Source organism: Anolis sagrei, chromosome 4, assembly GCF_037176765.1.
Source record: "Anolis sagrei isolate rAnoSag1 chromosome 4, rAnoSag1.mat, whole genome shotgun sequence".
Classification (NCBI taxonomy): domain Eukaryota; kingdom Metazoa; phylum Chordata; class Lepidosauria; order Squamata; family Dactyloidae; genus Anolis; species Anolis sagrei.
Genome location: NC_090024.1, coordinates 158,992,723 through 159,013,359, shown reverse-complemented (window position 1 = coordinate 159,013,359; position 20,637 = coordinate 158,992,723). Strand labels below are relative to the sequence as shown.

At 38.8% G+C, this 20,637-nt stretch overlaps 1 protein-coding gene across 1 annotated transcript in view; it reads right to left on the bottom strand.

Annotated features, from left to right (window-relative positions):
- Positions 1-541: 541 nt before the first annotated feature.
- The window catches only part of ADGRL4 (adhesion G protein-coupled receptor L4), a 143,144-nt gene continuing 123,048 nt past the window's right edge, over positions 542-20,637 (bottom strand). The window contains exons 14-16 of the mRNA XM_060773795.2: positions 7,609-7,700; positions 4,717-4,885; positions 542-1,043 (exon numbers count right to left, since the gene is read on the bottom strand). Coding sequence (XP_060629778.2) covers positions 981-1,043; positions 4,717-4,885; positions 7,609-7,700 — 324 coding nt within the window. The 3' untranslated portion in view covers positions 542-980. The remainder of the gene's footprint in view (positions 1,044-4,716; positions 4,886-7,608; positions 7,701-20,637) is intronic.

Here is a 20,637-nt window from a genome sequence, read left to right as displayed (position 1 = left end):
AGATTGACCTAGAATTCACTATGTATGAGAACTCTCATGTATGTATGTTGATATTCTCATAGACCCAAATCCGATTAGTTGTCACAACTAGAGCCATCAAATCGATGGGCCCACCATTTAAATTGATTCAATTGATCTGATCCAGTTGGGGCTGACCTATAGGATTCATGCATAAGAGATGTGCATTATATTCTTCTTAAGTTTCAAGATGTAGTTTTAATTATTATTAAAAACAACTAGGAAGAGAAATGAAAGGAATGCCATCAATGCTGATGTGTTGACTCACGATTTGTTAATAGATTTAACTGGTCTGTTTTAGTTGAGGTTAACAATAGAATTTAGGCCATGATATTATTTCATCTTTCTGTGGAATCCATGACTAATGTACACATTCATATGTGTGAGGAGTGAAACTGGTTGCATAGCTATACAATTCCTGGACTAATGTTGTCAGTGAAGTCCTAGTGAACCACACTAATGGAATGAAAATGATACACAATCTGTTTTTTAATCCAGCTATTTCCAACAGAGAACACTGAGCTTTGATCAAAGTAAAATCTTGTTTTTATTAACACTCTAATGTAATTTACTCTCTTTAAAAGCAATAAGCAAAATTATTTTCATTTCCAAGTCAGCAGGTATGGCATTACAGCAAAGCTACTCATGAAAATGGCTTTGCACATGGGTTCACTCCCTTCTGAGCTACAGCCATTAGCCTTGAAGAGTCCTGAGTTCTTTTAGAAGCCTTATTTGTTACACAATAAACCAGTCTGTCTTGTACAGATATGCAGTTTGTACACAATATAGTGTTGCCTGAGTGCACATTTAAGCACAATACCTATACTGGATAGAAAGTAATTGATTTAAGAGAGATGACAGCTCAGTAGCTCATTTCATACTTTCACAATATAGCAATTTTTCTAAAGCCTCTCGTTTTCTTCTTTCTTCCACAGTGCTGCTCATGTTAGCTCTCCGCCAATTTACCTTAAGCATCCAAAACAGCAAGGGACATTTCTGAACAACCTGGAGTATTCATCCTGGATCTGAAAAGAAAAGATGAACACATAGGCTTATTAACAGGTAAATACATGTATTTTAAGTACTATCCAGAGAGTGTGGCTTATTCTGTTATAAAGGTTTTACATAATTTGGCCTCAGAGAGGATTAGGAAAGATGGTAAGGGGACTTTCAGAATAGGTCTTACAAGAAGATTTCAATCCCGAATCAGATGACTATAGTTAGTAAACCTCTTTAATTATTTCATAGGATTACTCCTGTACAGTGTGAAATGCCTTGGTTTTTAAATCCCAGATCTGTGAGACATAAATCAGATTTCACAGTATTAGGGCATGATTGTGAATTATGTATGTGCATGAATTACTTTATTCATGTAATGCTGCAATCCTTCGTACACTTATTTGAAAGCACCACCCTTTCAAATAAATGGGATTTCCAAGTTAATATGGGTGGAATTGTAATGCTCACTTCCTAACTTCTCTACATCTAACTATATATTACCCCCCTTTTTTTCTCTTTCTGAGGTTCTTCTGAGACTTAGATCACATGTTTGAGTCACTATGACAACGTTGTTCAAAACAGGTTTTTCTTGCTGATTGCAGTGTGAGCTATAACATTTGCTGGAACTTACTATCTCCAATGTGTAGCTCCATATTGGTTTTGCATTCTTGGATGGTCTTGGTGGAAAGGCAGGGTTTTCAAATCATCAATTTGGACTCTTCCTCCTAATTCCCACATCTTCTTTCTTCCTTTTTTTATTTTGCCCCAAAGCTTTTGTATCATAACCAAGCAGGGGAAAGGAACCCTGACTTCATCCTGCATTTTTGTATCTCTCTCCCAAACAGTACTGACCCCAGGCATATAAGTTATCTTCTCTTCTCATGCCATTTAAAATAATATACAACCCTTTTACAATGTGTTCTCCCATCTAATCTTCTGAAAACAAACAAACAATGCCGCATCCCAACAAAAATCCTCTCAGTCTTTTCCTCTCGAGTGCCTGCCTCCTCATCTAGGTAGACAAAAGGTACATCTTGCCAGCAGCCAGATATTGAACTCTAGCTTCCTTCAACGCTTGTCACTGGCCTTTTAGACTGAAGCAGAGGAGAGCTGGCATCCAAAAAGAAAGAAAAGCTTATACTGGGAAACCAAAGAGTCATCAATCTTTAATATGTTAGATTTCTCTTTGTCGAGTCCCACACCATCTGGAGGGCCACAAGCTACTAACCATGGAAGACAGGAAAAGGAACCAGCACATTTCAACATTTGATACAATGTAGTGGTTGGAGATGAAAGGAGGGGGGAGAAATGTTCTGAACTGGGTGAAGAATTTGTTTCAACACTGGTTTTCTTGTCCAAAGCTACACTTGCTAAAATGCATAGAAAGTGTGGTTCTTTTCCTGTGAATTGTGGGGCAATTAATGTTAAAGACTATGGGCTCTTCCACACATCCATATAACCCAGAATATCAAGGCAGATAATCTACAATATCTGCTCTGAACTGGATTATCTGAGTCCACACTGCCATATAATCCAGTTCAATGTGGATTTTATATAAATGTGTTGAAGGGGCCTGAGAGTATTTCTTGCAGTTTTGATGACAGTGGGAGCTTCTTGAAATGCAAATAGATGCTTCAAAGAAGAGACTTTGGTTGGTACCAGCAAGGAGAGGCAAATTATTCTGTCCCTTTGCAAGTTTCAACAGCTGAAACTCTTTCGTCTTCTTCAAGGTAGCTCAGCATTCCAACCATCTCCAGTATACTCAGAGCCAGCATAGTGTAATGGCCTAAATGTCAAGACTAGCAGTATGGGAGACCCAGGTTGGAATCCATGCTCAACCATGGAAAACCATTGGGTGACCATGGATTAGTCACACTCTCTTGACCTTTGAGAAAGACAATGACAATCCTCCTCTGAATAATGAAAGGGTCACCTAAGTCAGACAGGACTTGAAGGCACATAACAATAAACAACTATAAGAATAATTTACATAAGAAAAAAAAATGAGCAAGCCTCTTCTTGCATATGCTGTTCATGCCATAGAAACACAACCAGAACACATTTTTATATTCAGCTGAGGAAAAAATTATGGCTGGAAGACTTTTAAAGAGTTAAGTGGACTTATGTATATGGGAATTATAATCACATAGTTGCATAAAATCCATACGCAACAGAGGGCTGTCATATGTCACTAGATAGCAGAGCCAGCAAAGTCACCAATGTGCATTGGTGTCTGACACACAATGAGACTCAAGTGCATCATGCCCAAAACACACCACATTGGTTTTGGTGTGCATCACTTCAGTTTTGCTGATGTCCTTTTATGCATATCTCTGCAATCCGGTAAAGGGGTTTCTTAGTGCCTCTGTTACATATGAGTTAGGTAAAATATTGTAACATTGTCAATCTTATAGGATTCTAGCACATGTTTTCAGCACATGCTTCTGTCCAAGTTTCTGCTTTGGACTGCGTGTGCCACATGAACTGCTAATGTAATGTGCGATATTACAAACTTGGGTGTATTCATTAGTTTCAGGCTGGTTGAACAGCCTTGAATTCTCTTTGAAATTTTCTATAGCTGTCTGACATCTTCAAGTATATATCATCAGGTATATATAATGGGAACCCCCGATGGCGCAGTGCGTTAAAGCGCTGAGCTGCTGAACTTGCTGATCAAAAGGTTATAGGTTCGAATCCAGGGAGCAGCGTGAGCTCCCACTGTTAGCCTCAGCTTCTGCCAACTTAGCAGTTTGAAAACATGCAAATGTGAGTAGATCAATAGGTACAGTTCTGGCGGGAAGGTAATGGTGCTCCATGCAGTCATGTCGGCCACATGACCTTGGAGGTGTCTATAGACAGCGTCGGCTCTTTGTTTTAGAAATGGAGATGAGCACCACCCCCCAGTCCGACACAACTGGACTTAATGTCAGAAGAATTTTTTTTACTTTTTATATATAATGGAATTGTTCATACTACACAGTTATAGTGCTATTTTCCCACTTTAACTGCCATTTAGTTTACTCCTAATACTCCTCTCTAAACTATAAATCCTAGAATTCCACAGGATGTTTCCGTGACAGTTGAAGTTGAATTCAAGCGCTATAATTGGACAATGTGGGAGGGCCCAGGAGCAATACTTTCTGTCCTTAAGATGAGGGTTCTATGTAATGCCACCTAGAGTCATATTAATTGGAGGCGGGAAATACAAAATGAGGCCATCCCATGTAACTGGAAAAGTCAGTTACATCTTTTGAACCGTTTTTAACTTCCATGCTTTAATTTACTTTGCTGGAGCCCCCAGTGGCGCAGTGAGTTAAACCCCTGTGCTGTCAGGACTGCTGACCAATACATCAGTGGTTTGAATCTGGGGAGAGCAGGTTGAGCTCCCTGTGTCAGCTCCAGCTTCCCATGTGAGGACATGAGAGAAGCCTCCCACAAGGATGGTAAAACATCAAAACATCTGGGCATTCCCTGGGCAATATCCTTGCAGCTAACTAATTCTCTTACACCATAAGTGACTTGCAGTTTCTCAAGTCGCTCCTGACACACACAAAAAACCTGACTTTGCAGATTGCATAGCTTTATGTCACACTATTGATTTTTTAAAAAGTCAACTTTTAAAAAACAATACAAGAAACACCAAATCTGGTCAGTGGATTGTAGGACTGTTGGGGTGCGAGTGTCCGGAAGAAAACTTACCTTTCTTGACAAGACACAAAGAAATATGAAGATGAAAAGTCCTTGAAATGCATTGAAGATTGTAAAAAGATACGCCGTGACTACTGATCCCTGGATGACATGAAGTACCCCGAAGATCCAGGTAGCACCAAGGAGAAAGAGGAGAGAAAGAGCACCTCGTGCACAAGACCTAGAGATAAGCAAAAGAATTAGGACTTCCCCTTTCTCTTCCTTATTTTTCCTTTAAACAAAGCAAGTGTATTCTTTTTTCAGTTTGGGAAATAAAATAAAATAAATCCCCAGGAACTGCAGTTATATGGTTTAGCCTTTAGGATGTGCTGTGGTGCTGTTACCAGAAAAATCCACATCCACTTGCTTTCATAGGAAAGAGTAAACCTGGATGGCTTTTAAAACACTGGCTGTCTTAATCTTCAAATCTGTTTTCTCTGGTGTACTGCAGAGCCATATGATTTGATTTTAAATCTACTGTTAGTGTAATTCCCCAAGGTAAAACATATGTCTGTTATGAAGTATACCCCCTAAGAAACCTTGGGGAAAAATGTATAGTATGCTCTTAGGTCAGCACATGTGCATGACATCAAAGGCAGCTTTTTGGCTGCTTCTCAGTTTCAGCCACAGAGATGGTGCTGGCTGTAAAACCAGACTTTCCCTTTATATTAGAAGGATTTTGCTTTTACAATGCAAAAGAACTTTAAATAGTTGCAGGGTTAGAATGCTGATCTCCAAGCAGAACACACATCAATTGGCTCTGATTTTACACCCTCTTTTAAAATATATATTACAAGTATCTAGCATTGCTCATGGACTCTGACAAATTACACCATGTTGTCTTGCAAATGGGCTCACTGATTGGTTTTCTCTTTAATTTCTGGACTTTCTTCACACAATAAAGCTTTCCTCTCCCCCACCCCTGCTCTTCTCTTTATGGTGTTGCTTCCCCAGACATGAATACATTTTTGACTTCATTAGATGCAGTGCCCTGTGAGAGCTGATCGGTTGAGGGAAGAGGACAAAAGTGATCAATCAAACAATTGCTAAATCTGAACCATAAATCTAATACGGTGCCGTTGAAACCGTAGGAGTGTTTCCAAGCAACAAAAACAATAAGTTGTTTTCAATGGTCCCTGTAGCACACTCTAGTTTTTCCAGCACAAATGGTTTTCAAGGTCTCTATAAATCAGCTTTAAAGAGAACAAGTTGATGGAAAAATCATAACAGCCACATGATATAAACTGTTTAAGAAATCATGGGAAAAGAACAAATGACTGAATCCCCATGTCTGTCTTCCTCGCAAAACAAACCAAATAGCCATAGATAGCTATTTGTTTTAAAAAACAATAAACCTCATTTTCATTGGGAGAGTGACATACATGTTTAGTTCAACCTTAGTGAAATAAATGCGACCCAGGCAGCAATCTGATACACTTTCACTTACCCAGGAGTATGTGCTTCTGAGTTCAATAGAATTTACTCCTGAGTAGTCATGTGCAGCATTGAACCAAAGGCCCTCCACACAGCCATGCAAACCAGAATATCTACTTTGAAATGGGTTATCTGAGGGTCCATCCAGACAGTACCTTTATTGTGGTATCTACCACAATAAAGGAGGGACTGTTCAGACAGCATTCTGGACAGTCCCAAATTAATTTGCTACAAACCAGGAAAACCCTAGTTTGTAGTGAATTAATTAGTTAGTGGGTTTATTCCACGCTTTCTTGAAAGGTGTGAGGTAAACTCACTATTTCTGGTTCTGGACTTAGAATACTGCAGTCCAGAAAGTATTCCCACAGTTCTCCGGGCTAAATTACCCAGAAAACTTTGGGAATTCCAACCCCCTCCCCCAAAGCCCTCTTAAACTGAGTAAAAAAGTAAGAAAGAAAAGAACTCACCCGGCCTCCTTGGGACAGCTGCCAGAGTTCTCCTGGCATGTACAAATGACACACCAGAAGAAGGGGGAAAGAGAAGAAAATTGCTCCCCCCCCCCCTTTCTCATGGCGTGTCATTTGTATGTGTCAGGAGAACTCCGGCAGCCATCTCTATGAGGCCGGTTGAGTTCTTTTCCTTTTTTACTCAGTTTAGGTGGGTTTCTGGGAGGGGGGGGGGTAGTTTCCTGATGTTGTACTGGGAAGTCCCAGTACAATATCTGGACACCTACCCCAGAAAGCACGCACTTTCTGGGGTGGGTGTAGATAGCCTCCCAGGAACATCCGTGTTTTAAAACCATGGATGTTCCTGGGATAAAAGGCTGTCTGGATCTGCCCTGGGTCCACACTGCCCTATATTCCAGTTAAAAGCAGATAATGTGGGATTTCCCATCTTGATATTCTGGGTTATGTGGCTGTGTGGAAGGGCTCTGAGCCCCAGGCTAAGTTTCTTCACAATATATGTTCTATAATAAGAGGAAAGATGGCAATTCTATTTGAAGTGCAGCTTTTGGGAAGCCATTCACCTCATCCAAGCTTTGCTAAATTAGAAATCTATTTAACAATCAACTCATCAATATACTTGCCCAAGAATTTTATTTTATTTTTAATCCCTAAAGACTGCATGATGTTTACTCAAATTTCCTGGCACTTCATGGTGCATACATAAGTTGTTGTTGTTTCAGTAAAAGTATTACTGAAATGGCCATAATGGGAAAGGTCATTGGGACCAGTGCCATTTATGTCAATGGCCAAATAATTAAAATTCAGTGAGTGAGATTAATGCAGTCGTCAGCAAGACCAATGCCTTAATACAATCTAGTATATATTTTCTTTCTTCATAAACAGAGCAAAGCATTTCCCCCAGGGATGGCAAAGCATAATAAAGTTAAAACGAATTACCTCAGTGCATATATATTTTAAAATCTACAGATGTTAAACAAAAAAAGGGATCAGAGTTGGAATTTACCGTATGTTTTCATAGCAGCTAACTTCAGGCTTTAGCATTGCTGTTTGTTGGAATACTTTATAGATTATGACACCAAATGCCATTAAATTAACCTGGAAGAAATGCAGATATAGATTTTTTTGTTGTTTTCTAAGGCAGACATTGGATTCGAAGCAATATTTTTTATATTTAATGAGAAAAGATTAAACATTTTCTGTACTGTTGAGAAGAAAAAGCCTTTCTGATCCACTTATGTCAAACAGCACAAAGTACTATAGTAACCGAGGTCAAAGAGGATTGTAACCCTATATCCTTTCAAGTATATAATTAAGAGCAGTCTGCAAATGTTTATTGAATTTATTGGTAAATCTCTTTGGTTTCCAGAATGTTCTCCCAGGTATTCACATGAAATTGTGCTTTCTTGTCTAGGCATTTCATTTAAATCAAAATTACCCAGATATCCCATTCAAAAACAGTTTGATCATATGCAGACTGCTGTTTGAGGGAAAAAATCACATTAGTAATCTTATGCATGTGCTCAATCTCTTTGGATAGAAAAGAAGCAGAAGTGAAGTAAATGTTACATGTATTTCAATAACATAGTCAAGAAAAATATGGACTTCAGTACAGAAGAGATGACACATTAGATAGGAAAAAGAAGCATTTGCTTGAAAAACTGTATTCTTTATTTGTTAGGAAAAGGTTATCTTTCTTCCCTTTTGCCATGAAGGGAAGGTTAGGGATAGGGATAAGTTTTGGCTCTTCGATGGCTCGTTTAAAATCTAAATGAAAGCCACAAAGCAGACTCAATACCCTGCTGCTTTTGAAGCCACCAGGCTCCACTGCTTTTGACCTATTCAGTTGAATGAATGCACATATAGAAGAGGAAAGGATTGGGCTGCATTATGGTTGTGGCCTCCACCTGGACACATCTGAAAGTATGAAAGAACTAATGAAAGAGGAAATACAAGTAGAATCTACCATTTCTTTCTCTTGAGTCTTACCACTGAAAAAAAAAGCCTGGGCGAAGCAGTCTTTTTTTTTTTTAACACAAGCAACAGTTGTTTTATTGATTGTTGTTGTTTTTATTTATTGGTGCTGTCAATTTAGAATTGGAGGCTTGAGTGGTGAAAAAGTGGAATTAAAAGTTGGTAAATAGGTAGATATACATGTACATAAATATGTAAAATATTGGCCACTAATATTTAACAATATTAGGAAATGTGGACACTGAAAGCTAGGGATGGACATATGGCAAAATACAGTGGCCCCTTGAGAGCTCCCCAACTTTGCCATGGATACCAAAATCTTTGGATGCCCAAGTCCCATTACATGCAATGGCATAGTAGAATGGTGACATATATGAAATGGCAAAATAAAGGTTTGTCTTTAGATTAAAAAAACCCTTGAAGCAGTGGATGACTGAATTCATGGATGTCGAATCTGTGGATGTGGAGTGCTGACTGTATATTTTTGGACTGTGTTTTTCCACAAGTTTTTCAATATCCTTTTTACAATTATATGATTTTTTAAAAAGTATTATTTTTCAAAATTCCCTCTTAAAACACACTTTTTAAAACCAATTATACCCTCAGGGTTAATTCCTTTTTCTCATTTCCTATACATATACTAATTCATAAAACTCAAGCAAGACAGAAAACTAGGGTCACTTCTGCACAGCCGAATAAAATCCCACATTTTCTGCTTTGAATTGGAATATATGGCAGTGTGAACTCAGATAACTCAATTCAAAGCAGACATTGTGGGATTTTCTGCCTTGATATTCTAGATTATATGGCTGTGTGGAAAGGTCGTGAGTCCTGTATGCCTGACTAAACTACAACAGCCAGGATTCCATAGTATTGAGCGACAGAAATTAAAATGGTGTTAAATTGCATTAATTCCACAGTGTAGAAGCACCCTGAGGGCCCATCCAGACAGTCCCTTTATTGCAGAAACTTCCGCAATAAAAAGGAGGTTGTCCAGATGACATTCTGGGAAATCCCACATTAATTTGGCACAAGCCAGGAAAAACCTGGTTTGTGCTGAATTAATTTGTTAGTGGATTTATTCCATGCCTTCTTGGAAGGCACAGGATAAATTCAATACTTCCTGGTCTGGACTGCAGAATTCCCACAATTTACAGGGCTAAATAAGCCTGATAAACTGTTAGAATGCCCACCGCCCCTCCCCCAACCCCCCAGATGCCTTGAAAAGTAGTAAAAACTTACCTATCCTCCATTTGAAGCTTTGGCAAGCTCTCCCGGTGCATAGAAATGACACGCCAGGAGAGGGGGGAGGGGAGGGAGTGAAATTGCCCCCCCCCCACTCTCCTGGCATGTCAATTCACTACTTTTCTAAGGGGTCTGGGGGCTTGGGGGTAGGGCCTCCAGATGTTTTCTTGGGCTAGTCCTCACAAACATCCACTTTTTGTAATGCAGGTGTTTGTGGGATAAAGGGCTGTCTGGAACTGCCATAATATAAATGCTTCTGCTTGTGAAAATTTCCTCCTGGATTTCTAAGGATCTTGCCTTTCAGTCCTCTATTCCATTTATTCATCCTATTCAGAAAATCTACCTGGCCCTCTATGTCTGTACAGTTTGAATTCTGTATCCTGAACTACTGTGGAAATAAGACACCTTGAGTAATAGTGAATCATATTAGAATGAAGGAATTCCATTCAAAATCCATTCAAAGCTACCACAGAGCCTTGTTGTAGGATCTAGAAAATCCTTAAAGAGGTACTGTATCCTCCCTGTCCCAGACCATGCTTGCCTGTGATCCCAGTTGTCATTTGACTTTCCACCTTAGCATTCCAGTCTCCTGTAATAAAAATAATGGTGCTGCACCATCAGTAGGTGCTGCAGATCCTCATAGAACTGATCTGCTTCTTCAGCAGCTGTGATTGGGACATATATTTGAATCACTGTGATGTTTAAAGGCTTGCTTTCCACTCAAATTGAGATCATTCTGTCATTTTTTGGATTGTATCCAAGCACCACTTTAGTGACTTTCTTATTAATTATGAAGGCTACCCGATTTCTTTGGTGTTCCTCTTGTCTGCAGAAGTAGATCTAGTGGTCATCTGATGTGAAGTGGCCCATTCCAGTCCATTTCAGTTCACTGACCTCCAGAATGTCTATCTTTAGTCTTGACATCTCACCAATAACAGCATCCAGTTGCCCTGGCTCATAGATCTTACATTCCAGGTTCCTATGGTGTGTTATCTTTAGAGCATCGGATTTATCGTTCACCTCCAGCACCGTTGGCCGCTAGTTTTGAGCTAGCTGCATCATCACATCTGGGGCTAGTTGAACTTATCCTCTGCTCCACCCCAATAGCATTTTGACCATCTTCCAACCTGGGAGTCCCATCTTCCAATGGCATACCGACATATCTCTGGTTGTACTGGTCCATTTCATTTTCTTGGCAAGAAGACTTGGGTGGTTTGCCATTACCTTCCCCAGGGATTGTGCTTGGTCTGACCTCTCTGCCACGACCATCTTGTCTTGGGTGTCCCTTCACGGTTTCGCTCATGGCATCATTGAGGTGCTCAAGCTCCAGCGCCATGACAAGGCAGTGATCCTTTGCAATACACGGAGAGAGAGTTGCCAGATGTACAAGCTGGGTTTAGAAAAGGCAGAGGAACGAGAGACCAAATTTCCAATATCCTTTGGATAATGGAGAAAGGCAGAGAGTTTCAGAAACACATCTATTTCTGCTTTATTGACTACTCTAAAGCCTTTGATGTGTGAATCATAATAAATTGTGGCAAGTTCTTGGTGGTATGGGGATACCAAGCCACCTTCTCTCTCTCCTGAGGAATCTGTATAAGAACCAAGTAGCAACAGTAAGAACTGACCATGGAACAACAGACTGGTTCAAGATTGGGAAAGGCTTAGGGCAGGGTTGTATACTCTCACCCAATCTATTCAACTTGTATGCAGAACACATCAGGCGATGTGCGGGGCTCAACGAATGCAAGGTTGGGGTTAAAATTGCTGGAAGAAACATTAACAACCTTAGATATGCAGATGATACCACTTTGATGGCTGAAAGTGAGGAGGAACTGAGGAGCCTTCTAATCAAGGTGAAAGAAGAAAGTGCAAAAGCTGGGTTGCAGCTAACCATTAAAAAAAACAAGATTATGGCAACAACAATGATTGATAACTGGGAAATAGAGGGAGAAAACGTGGAGGTAGAGACAGACTTTGTATTTCTAGGTGCGAAGATTACTGCAGATGTAGACTGCAGCCAGGAAATCAGGAGACGTTTACTTCTTGGGAGGAGAGCAATGACCAATCTTGATAAAATAGTGAAGACTACAGACATCCCACTGGCAACGAATACTTGCATAGTCAAAGCAATGGTATTCCCTGTAGTAACGTACGGATGTGAGAGTTGGACCATAGGGAAGGCTGAATGAAGGAAGATAGAAGCTTTTGATAGAAGCTTTTGGAGGAAAGTTCTGAGAGTGCCTTGGACTGTGAGAAGATCCAACCAGTCCATACTTCAGGAAATAAAGCCCAACTGCTCATTGGAGGGAAGGATAGTACAGGCAAAGATGAAGTACTTTGGCCACATCATGAGAAGAAAGGAAAGCTTAGAGAAGACAATGATGCTGGGGAAAATGGAAGGAAAAAGGAAGAGGGGCCAACCAAGGGCAAGATGGATGGAAGGTATCCTTGAAGTGCCTGACTTGACTCTGAAGGAGCTGAGGGAGGTACAAGTGCAAGTACAAAACTTTATTACAGTCACTGACCAGCACAAAGTGGGGCACAATGAACGAATGAACAACAACAAAATACTCGCTAAAAATTGGTAGATCCTCTAGCTCAGTAGCTCCCAAAGTGTGCTCCACATGAGTGTGAGGGGCTCTCTGTCAGGCGGCGCCATGCTGCTTCCCTCCTTCCCCCCCCCCCCCCCCCCGGTAAGTACGGTGATTGTCATGAAATAAAGCATTGTCTCATTTATTTGAACTTTGATTTGAATTTTCTTCACATTTGAATGACAAAAACAGTTTGCTAGAAAAAGAAAAAGAGCTGATTTGAATGGTTGGGAATGGTTGTCCAAATTATGTTACTTGGCAGACATTTTTTTTTAAAAAATGAATGAATTCAGCACGTCCATACAAGGGAAATGGAAGACAATACTAGATGCTAATGACATTATTGCCACACTGAAGAAGAATGTAGTATTCTACATGGAAAGCATAGAAAATAAAGATCTGACATGTTTCTCATCGATTCTAATTTTTTTTAGAAGAAAATAACATAACAATGAAAAAATAAAACAGCTCCTTAACAATTTGTTTCAAAATTTGAATTTAAACTTTCCAAGGGATACTCAGGAATAGATTTGAAAGAATTATTAGTGGATTGTAGATCCATTTTCAGTGATGTCAAAGCCAGCAGCCCTCACTGTGGCAGAGTTCCTTATAGGCATGGTTTCGGACAGCCACTGTCAGGCATCATTTAAAAGCAAATCACTTCCTGAATTTTGGGCTCTGTTAGGGGAGGATCTTTCAATATTAAGTTCAAAAACTACATTGCAATTACTGCTTTTTGGATCTACAAACCTTTGTGAAAAGGCCTTTTCAAGGCACTTGGCTACAAAAACTAAATACTGAGCTCATTTGGAAGCAGAAGACAATATGCATCTTCAACTGACTTCTGTAGCAACAGACATTGACAAACTCTGCCGCAAGAATCAAGCACATTGTTCACATTAATTTTTTCAAAGATCTTAACTAGTTGTTCCATTTAAACAATGAATAATGTCTCAAGTTCTTTTATAACAATTGTTTCCTTCATTAATATATATACCTTATAATTCATACTTCCGTATATATATCATGTGTAATATACCTCATAGAACACAGACAGAACTAAACGCTAAACATTTCTTAAGGCTCCAAGAGCAACTTTCTCTTCAAAAAGGGCTCTGGGCTGAAAATGTTTGGGAACCCTTTCTTTAGCTAGACTTTACAGTAACTTCCAATGGAAGCATACTATAGAACAGGCATGGACAAACTTCAGCCCTCCCGGTGTTTCAGACTTCAACTCCCACAATTTCTAACAGCTGGTAAGCTGGCTGGGATTTTAGGGAGTTGAAGTCCAAAACACTGGAGGGCCAAAGTTTGCCCATGCTTACTATAAAATCACCTGGAAGACCTAAAAGATTTTCTGGAGTGGAGGTATTTTGTTGGATGTTAATAGATGAAATTGGTGGTACTAGTCTCACCATTATGGAGGTCGTACTTTATCTTGACAAACTGTCACCAAAGGCAAACACAGTATTTGTGGGTCACAGATAACAATAGGTGAGTATGTGAAAAAGCAACAAGCATTTGTTGGTGAAATATAGAAAAAGGTGAAATATAGAAAAAGAGCTGATTTTTTATTTAGAGAATTAAAACTTCATTACTGTTTAGTATGACCGGCTTTATGAAAATACTTATATTTAAAATCATAAGAATACCTCTGAAACCTGTTGCTTTCAAGGTTAATTATACAATTAAACTGACCTTTATTATAATTATATGCAGGTTTTCTTTGCAGGATAGATATTCTGAGAATATTAGATAAAATAATTATCTGTAGCTGACATTCTGCTAATCTGTAATGCTCTCATTAAAGGGCAGGGCAAATTCTAGCTAGAATGCAGAGATATTCAGCATAGCTTTTAAGCAGAGGCTTCTTAAAGCTTTAAGGAATTGTAAAGATCACATAACATGGCATCAAGTAATTTATCTGGTCCAGTTCACTCCAATATTAACCAAAGATTGATAAGAACCAATAGATTTCTCAGTGTGTACATTTCAGCTTCTTTTATTTTTCCTCTGCACTGTCTGTGGATTGGATTCAGAGAGATTTATGATAAAAATATCTTCATGCAACTGGCACCTTCAGTTCTTTTATAGAAAGGATGAAGTGATGTCCACTATTCTCAAATTAACCTATAGCCTTTCCATTCAGTTCTCCAAGGCTTCAGAACAGGTAGAGCAGTTCAGAAGGTGGTGGAAAATTTCCAGAATAAGGCAGAATCAGGACAGCCCCTTTGTGGAGACAATGAGCCCTTGACTTGTAACTTTATGACTCTACTTTTACTGCATCACCTGCAACCTTTGGAATCCTGAGCTCTGTAGTTTGAGGAGATGCCAGAGCTCTCTGACTGAGAAAACTAGGCAGGATCCAGATAGGCCTTTATCCCAGAAGCATCCATGTTTAAAAAACGCAGATGTTTCTGGAGGCATGTGCTTTCTGGGTTGGGTGTGCAGACGTTCTCTTGGGACTAGCCTGAGAGAACGTGCGGCAGCCCCCCTCCCCCCCAAGCCCATTAAAAAACTAATAAAAACATATTTGTACTCCATTAGAAGCTTCAGCTGGCTCTCTTGGCGCGTAGAAATGATGCACCAGGAGAGCGGGGGGAAGCGATTTTAGCCCGGTAAACTGTGGGAATACTGTCTAAACTGCAGTATTCTGCAGTCCAGACCCGGAAATAGTGGATTTATCCTGCATCTTCCAAGAAGGCGCGGATAATTCCCTACAAACCAGTTTTTTCTGCTTTGTAGCAAATTTCCTGGTTTGTAGCGAATTAATTCGCGACTGTCCAGAACGTTGTCTGGACAGCCCCTCCTTTGTTGTGGGGTTCCCACAATAAAGGTCCTATCTGGAAAGGTCCCCAGTTTCCCTTACCTAAACTTCAAATGCTTGTTGCTTTTTCACTTTATCCCATCCCACTCCTTACCTTTTGTACCTCACTACAGTAGGCCCTTCCATTTCAGAGGGGTTAAGAGTACAGGACAAATAACAAAAGTTGAAAAAATCACAAAAGAAAACTCACATTTTTTTCTAACTTCTCTAGGAATCTCAAGGTACTGCCTGACACCTGAGATTCCTAGAGTCCCCCAATTAATACAATCCACAAATAAGCAAATCTGAAAATCCGAACCCACGAATGTTGAGCAATGATTGCACTTCCTTTGTTCAAATATGTTTTCATTGCTTTTATTTATTTATTTATTTATTTATTTATTTATTTGCTGCGCTTATATACCGCAATTCTCAGCCCAGGGGCGACTCATTGCGGTGTTGAAAAATGTTCAAAAATGAAAAATGTTGCTTTCACTTAGTTCTTTCCCAAGTGTGTGTTGTATCTTCAAGTTGTTTCTGACTTATGGCAACCCAAAGATAAACCTATCATAGGGTTTTTTGGCAAAAAAAAATTCTCAAAGGGCGTTTGCTATTGCCTTCTTTGAGGCTAGTCTGGTAGTGAGACCATTTCAATATATTTGGCTCTTTAGCAATGGATCATATCATTTGATACAATAGTATTTGTTTTCCGCACACCTTTTTAATTTCTTGTGGCTCAATACATGATTCATATCTTATCAATGGATAAATATAAATTCAACTGACAGGCATGGAACATATCAGTGTCGCTGAGATGCTCTAAACTCTAACATCAATGAATAACAGTTGTGTAGTCATAGAGAGGGTGGGCCCTTCACCTGTTTTCAGTTTGTGCTGCAACACCATCTGCTATAAGAGGGGTGAGAGATTGCTATATACCATAGGGAGAAATAAAGTTGAAGATTATCATTCTTGGAGTTTTAAATACATCAAGAACACTCTTTAAACAAGATTGGGCTTTTGGGCAAGAGCCAGCTAGTTCCTATTGTTTAAGTTTCCTGTACAATTAAATAACACCCCCCTCATATAGAACAAGTTGTCTTAAAAAATTGCAAGTTTCATCCCAAACATATTCATGTGCTATGATCTCAATGGTATCATTTTCTTATTGTTACTGTTATGCACTCTCAAGCAAATTGGCTTTTGCTAATGCCATCATAAATCCCACTTGGCAAGATTTATTCAAAGGTTTGCCTTTTACTGAGGCTGAGAGAGTGTGACATGTTCAAGATCACCCAGTAGGTTTCCAGGGCTGAGTGGGGTTTCCAGGGCTGAGTAGTGGTCCTATCCCACTACTCCAGTGGTTCTCAATCTGTGCGTCCCCAGATGTTTTAGCCTTCAACTCTCAGAAATCTGAACAGCTGGTAAACTGGCTAGGATTTCTGGGAGTTGTAGGCCAAAACTTCTGGGGACCTGCAGGTTGAGAACTACTACTCAGTATGAGGGCTCACTCATGTGAAACCTGCCAGTATCACCTGCTAAAACATTCATTGTATCCTGTGATGATATTGAATGTTCACCACTAACCTGGCTACTGCTAATGTATTGTTTTATAGGGCAAAGTGTCTTAGATGGTTCAGCTGATTAACTCCGGATTCTATTGACATTCAGATGAAAACATGTAGGTTTGAGGCAGCTTGCTGTCATGAATTGCCTGCATACAATATTGTAGATGCTACTTGTCAAAATAGATAAAATATCAAACTACAGAAATACAAGATACAGAAATAACATATTACTAAGCCAGAGCTTTCACGTTCTTATATTAGCACTACATTCATGTAAGTTTCCCCACTTGTCTGCAATGGAAATGTAAAATCAACATTAGCTACAATATGCATTAGAACTAGCTAGTATCCAGTATTTCAATGTTTTGGTGTCTATTGATTTTGTTGTTATATTTGTTGTGTTTTAATTGCACTGACATTGTTGTGATAACCTGTACCATGTAAACCGCATTGAGTCGCCTGTATAGGCTGAAAAATGCGGTATACAAATAAAGCAAATAAATAAATAAATAGGGTGTGTGTATGTTTGTGTGAGAAAGAAATGCAAATGCAAAACTTCTTTCTAAAAATTTTTATGGGAAAATAAGGTCATGTGAATCCATCATATGGGAACACAGGCAAAGACAGAAATGTTCAAAGAGAAGAACAATAATTATATGCTTAATAGATAAAACTGTAGCAAAATAGTCATTTTGGGATGAGAAGTGAAGAAAGCTGCTCTTACCCAAAGAGAGTAAGAGCTGTTGAAAGTTCTTAAGGAAGTCTTAAACAGTAAGCAACACCACACTTAGGACCTCATCAGATGGTCAGGGGGAAAGCAAAGGGATCTGTCCTCCTTCATTCCCTAACATCTTTCCCTATCTTCTGGGATGGCCTCCCAGAAGACACATGGTCCCTGTCCTTTCCCCATCCTGTCTTGCTTTCTCTTCACTTTCTTCAAGTAAAGAGGAATCAAGGGTATTACCTGACTTATCCAAAGCCATTCTGGACTCTGTGTCTGCACATTGCCAAAACAGAGTCCCACAGAGTTCCACTGAATTTGCTCTGCATCATGTGATGGGCTCTGTGGGACTACATTTTGGTGATGTACAGAAATGAGAAGATGCAGAGAAGACTGTGTCTGATAAGGTCCTTAGTTTCTAAATATGTGAAACATCCCAAACTGAAAATTCCACAAATGCCCAAACTTTGGGCATTTGTGGAATCCCAGAATAATTAGCAAAACTACAACATGAGTGGTTTTTTATCTGGCCTTCCTAGACAGAGAGATAGACATCTCTTGAGAAACTGAACCAGGATTTATTACAACTATGTTGTCTGGATCCTTTCCAGATATCATTCCCATGGTCTGCAGTTACAATCTGGCAGGCTGGGATATGATTTTGTATTTATTTTATTAAGTCTTTTGAAACGTTTACTCCCAAAGGTATTTGAAAAGGCAAAGCTGTCCAAAGCTTGTTTATATTCTTTGGAATATTTGATCCTCTAGCTTTCTCTGTAAACAACAAGTAAAATATTCTTTAAACAAAATGTTATTGAATGCTACAGTATACAAAGAACTTTACCAATGTACTCACACTATTGTGTCTTTCAGAAGAAAAGAACAATAAGTATGAATTGCTGGAATTCTAAGTTCCTCCAGAGAGAATCATATGATATCGTAGTGTGTAAGATTTTACATTAGGATCCATGACTCAGTTGTAAGACATCCAGACAGCTCCATATTGAGCATACATCTGAGGAATACCTGCTATTTCATCTTCTGTTGGCAGTTTGCTTAAACAGTTGGCTTTGAATGTCTCTCTTGCCGTTTGTCGGCATCCAGGAAAAAGACCTCGAATTTGATTTGCTTAGCCAATGCCTTTGTTATGGAATTATCCAAAGAAAGGCCTCAAGTAAATAATTTTTGTGTACATAATTTGTAAATAATTTTTGTGTACATTTTAAAATAAAAATATATACATTTTTCCAAAGTGTAAACATTTATTCTTAGAGGTGGCTATGGGACTATTGATCAGTATGTTGGGGGAAGGGGGCAAAACAAGATAGGCTGGTATGTGGCAAGAAACTGGACCCAATATCACCTAAGTTAGACTAAAAAGTAGCATAAAAGAGAATTGGGCTTCTGGCTAACACTGGAAATGAAAAAGTAAAAATGATCATTCTATGGTGGGAGACATAACATATTATCCTTGGTAACGGAACACTTCTCTAGCAGCACAATGAATTTAAAATAATTGATTTTCTTCTTATCAGATTTCTCCACTGATCTGTTTTCACAACTATACATAGAATCTGGAAACACAATGGCTTTGAATACTAAACACTTGAGTATTCAATTTATTCTTCAGCATCTTGTTGAGTTCCTTCTGCCCTTTCAAGCCCTACTCTTCTTCTGATGTCTTGACTACAATTCCTGTTTAGATTAATTACAGAGCCAAGGTATAGGAAATCTTTCACTAATTTGGCATCTTTAAAGTTATATAAGTAATCTGTGTTCATTATTCTTGTTTCTCTTTTTGAACTTAATTACTTGACTTTCTTCAACAATTGTGCCGAAACTTTGTTATTTTCTACTAGCAGTATGGTGTCATTTTCATTAAATTGTTAATGCCTCTTTCTCCAGCTTTCACACCTTCTTCCTCATAGTCTGATTCAGCTTAGCACATGATATATTTAGCATACAAGTTAAACAGGGTGATAAAATGCAGCCTTGCATGACTCCATGGCTAATTGGAAACCAATTTGTTTCTCCATGTTTTGTCCTAACAGTACTTTCTTGTTATGAGAACAGGCTATGCATTAGACAAGCAAAGTTTTTTTAAAAAAGTGATGCATAGTTTTCAATTTATACAATCAAAGGCTTTGGTATAACCTTTAAAGCACAGGCTGATTTTCTTTTGAAATTCTTTGGTGTGCTCCATTATCCAATGTATATTTGTAATATGATCCATTGTGTCTCTTCCTCTTTTGAACCCAGCATCATTTGCTTGCATGAAAAATTCAGACAATAGTCTGGTCATTACTGCAATTCCTGATGTCTCGTTTCTGAGGGTTGGAATACATACTGAGTGTTTCCAATCTGTGGGCTAGTCTTTTATTTTCCATATTTGTAGACAGATTTTAGTTTGAGTTCTGATTTAAACATTCCTTTGAATTCTCAGATTATGATCTATTTTTAATGTCATGATTTCTATTTCTCTGCATTGATTGTTGCAGTAATTCTCTTTGTCCCTGATCAAAAGTAATTGAAAAGCTGTGTTCAGGGTTCTGATGCTGTACCTGTCCCTTTTGCTTCTCTTCTGTTCATAACAGTTTCATCCATCATCTACATATAAAAAATTAAAGAGTATATACATTGATCATATACCAGAAGCCTAGCAAGGGTGGAATTTGCCCGATAGTCTTTGGGAAAGAGTTCAATATATAAGATGCTGTGAGAAGGAACGTCCTGACTTCTATAATAACTACATTTTCACTTAATGGTGATTGAACATAAAACAGTGCCTCTGCAGAACAGGTGAACGCATTGGCAAAACCAACTCTGAGCATTCCTTGCCTAAGAAAACTTGACATATAACTTAAAGATATATACATGTATACACATACTGGAAAAGGTGGCCTTTCAGATCATGTCTCTCAGTAGTTTAAAAACCTTCCACTTCAAAACCAGTATATTGAATTCAACTTAGAAACAATTCAGAAGCCATTATTGTTGGTTCAGAAATCACTTACATATTGTCCCTAAAGTGCATAGTCAACAATATTGTGTAAAAGCAATTTCTGTTACTACCTTTACCTTCCAAACAATTTTCAAGAGTGCATTACAGTAGTCTGGTATAGAAATA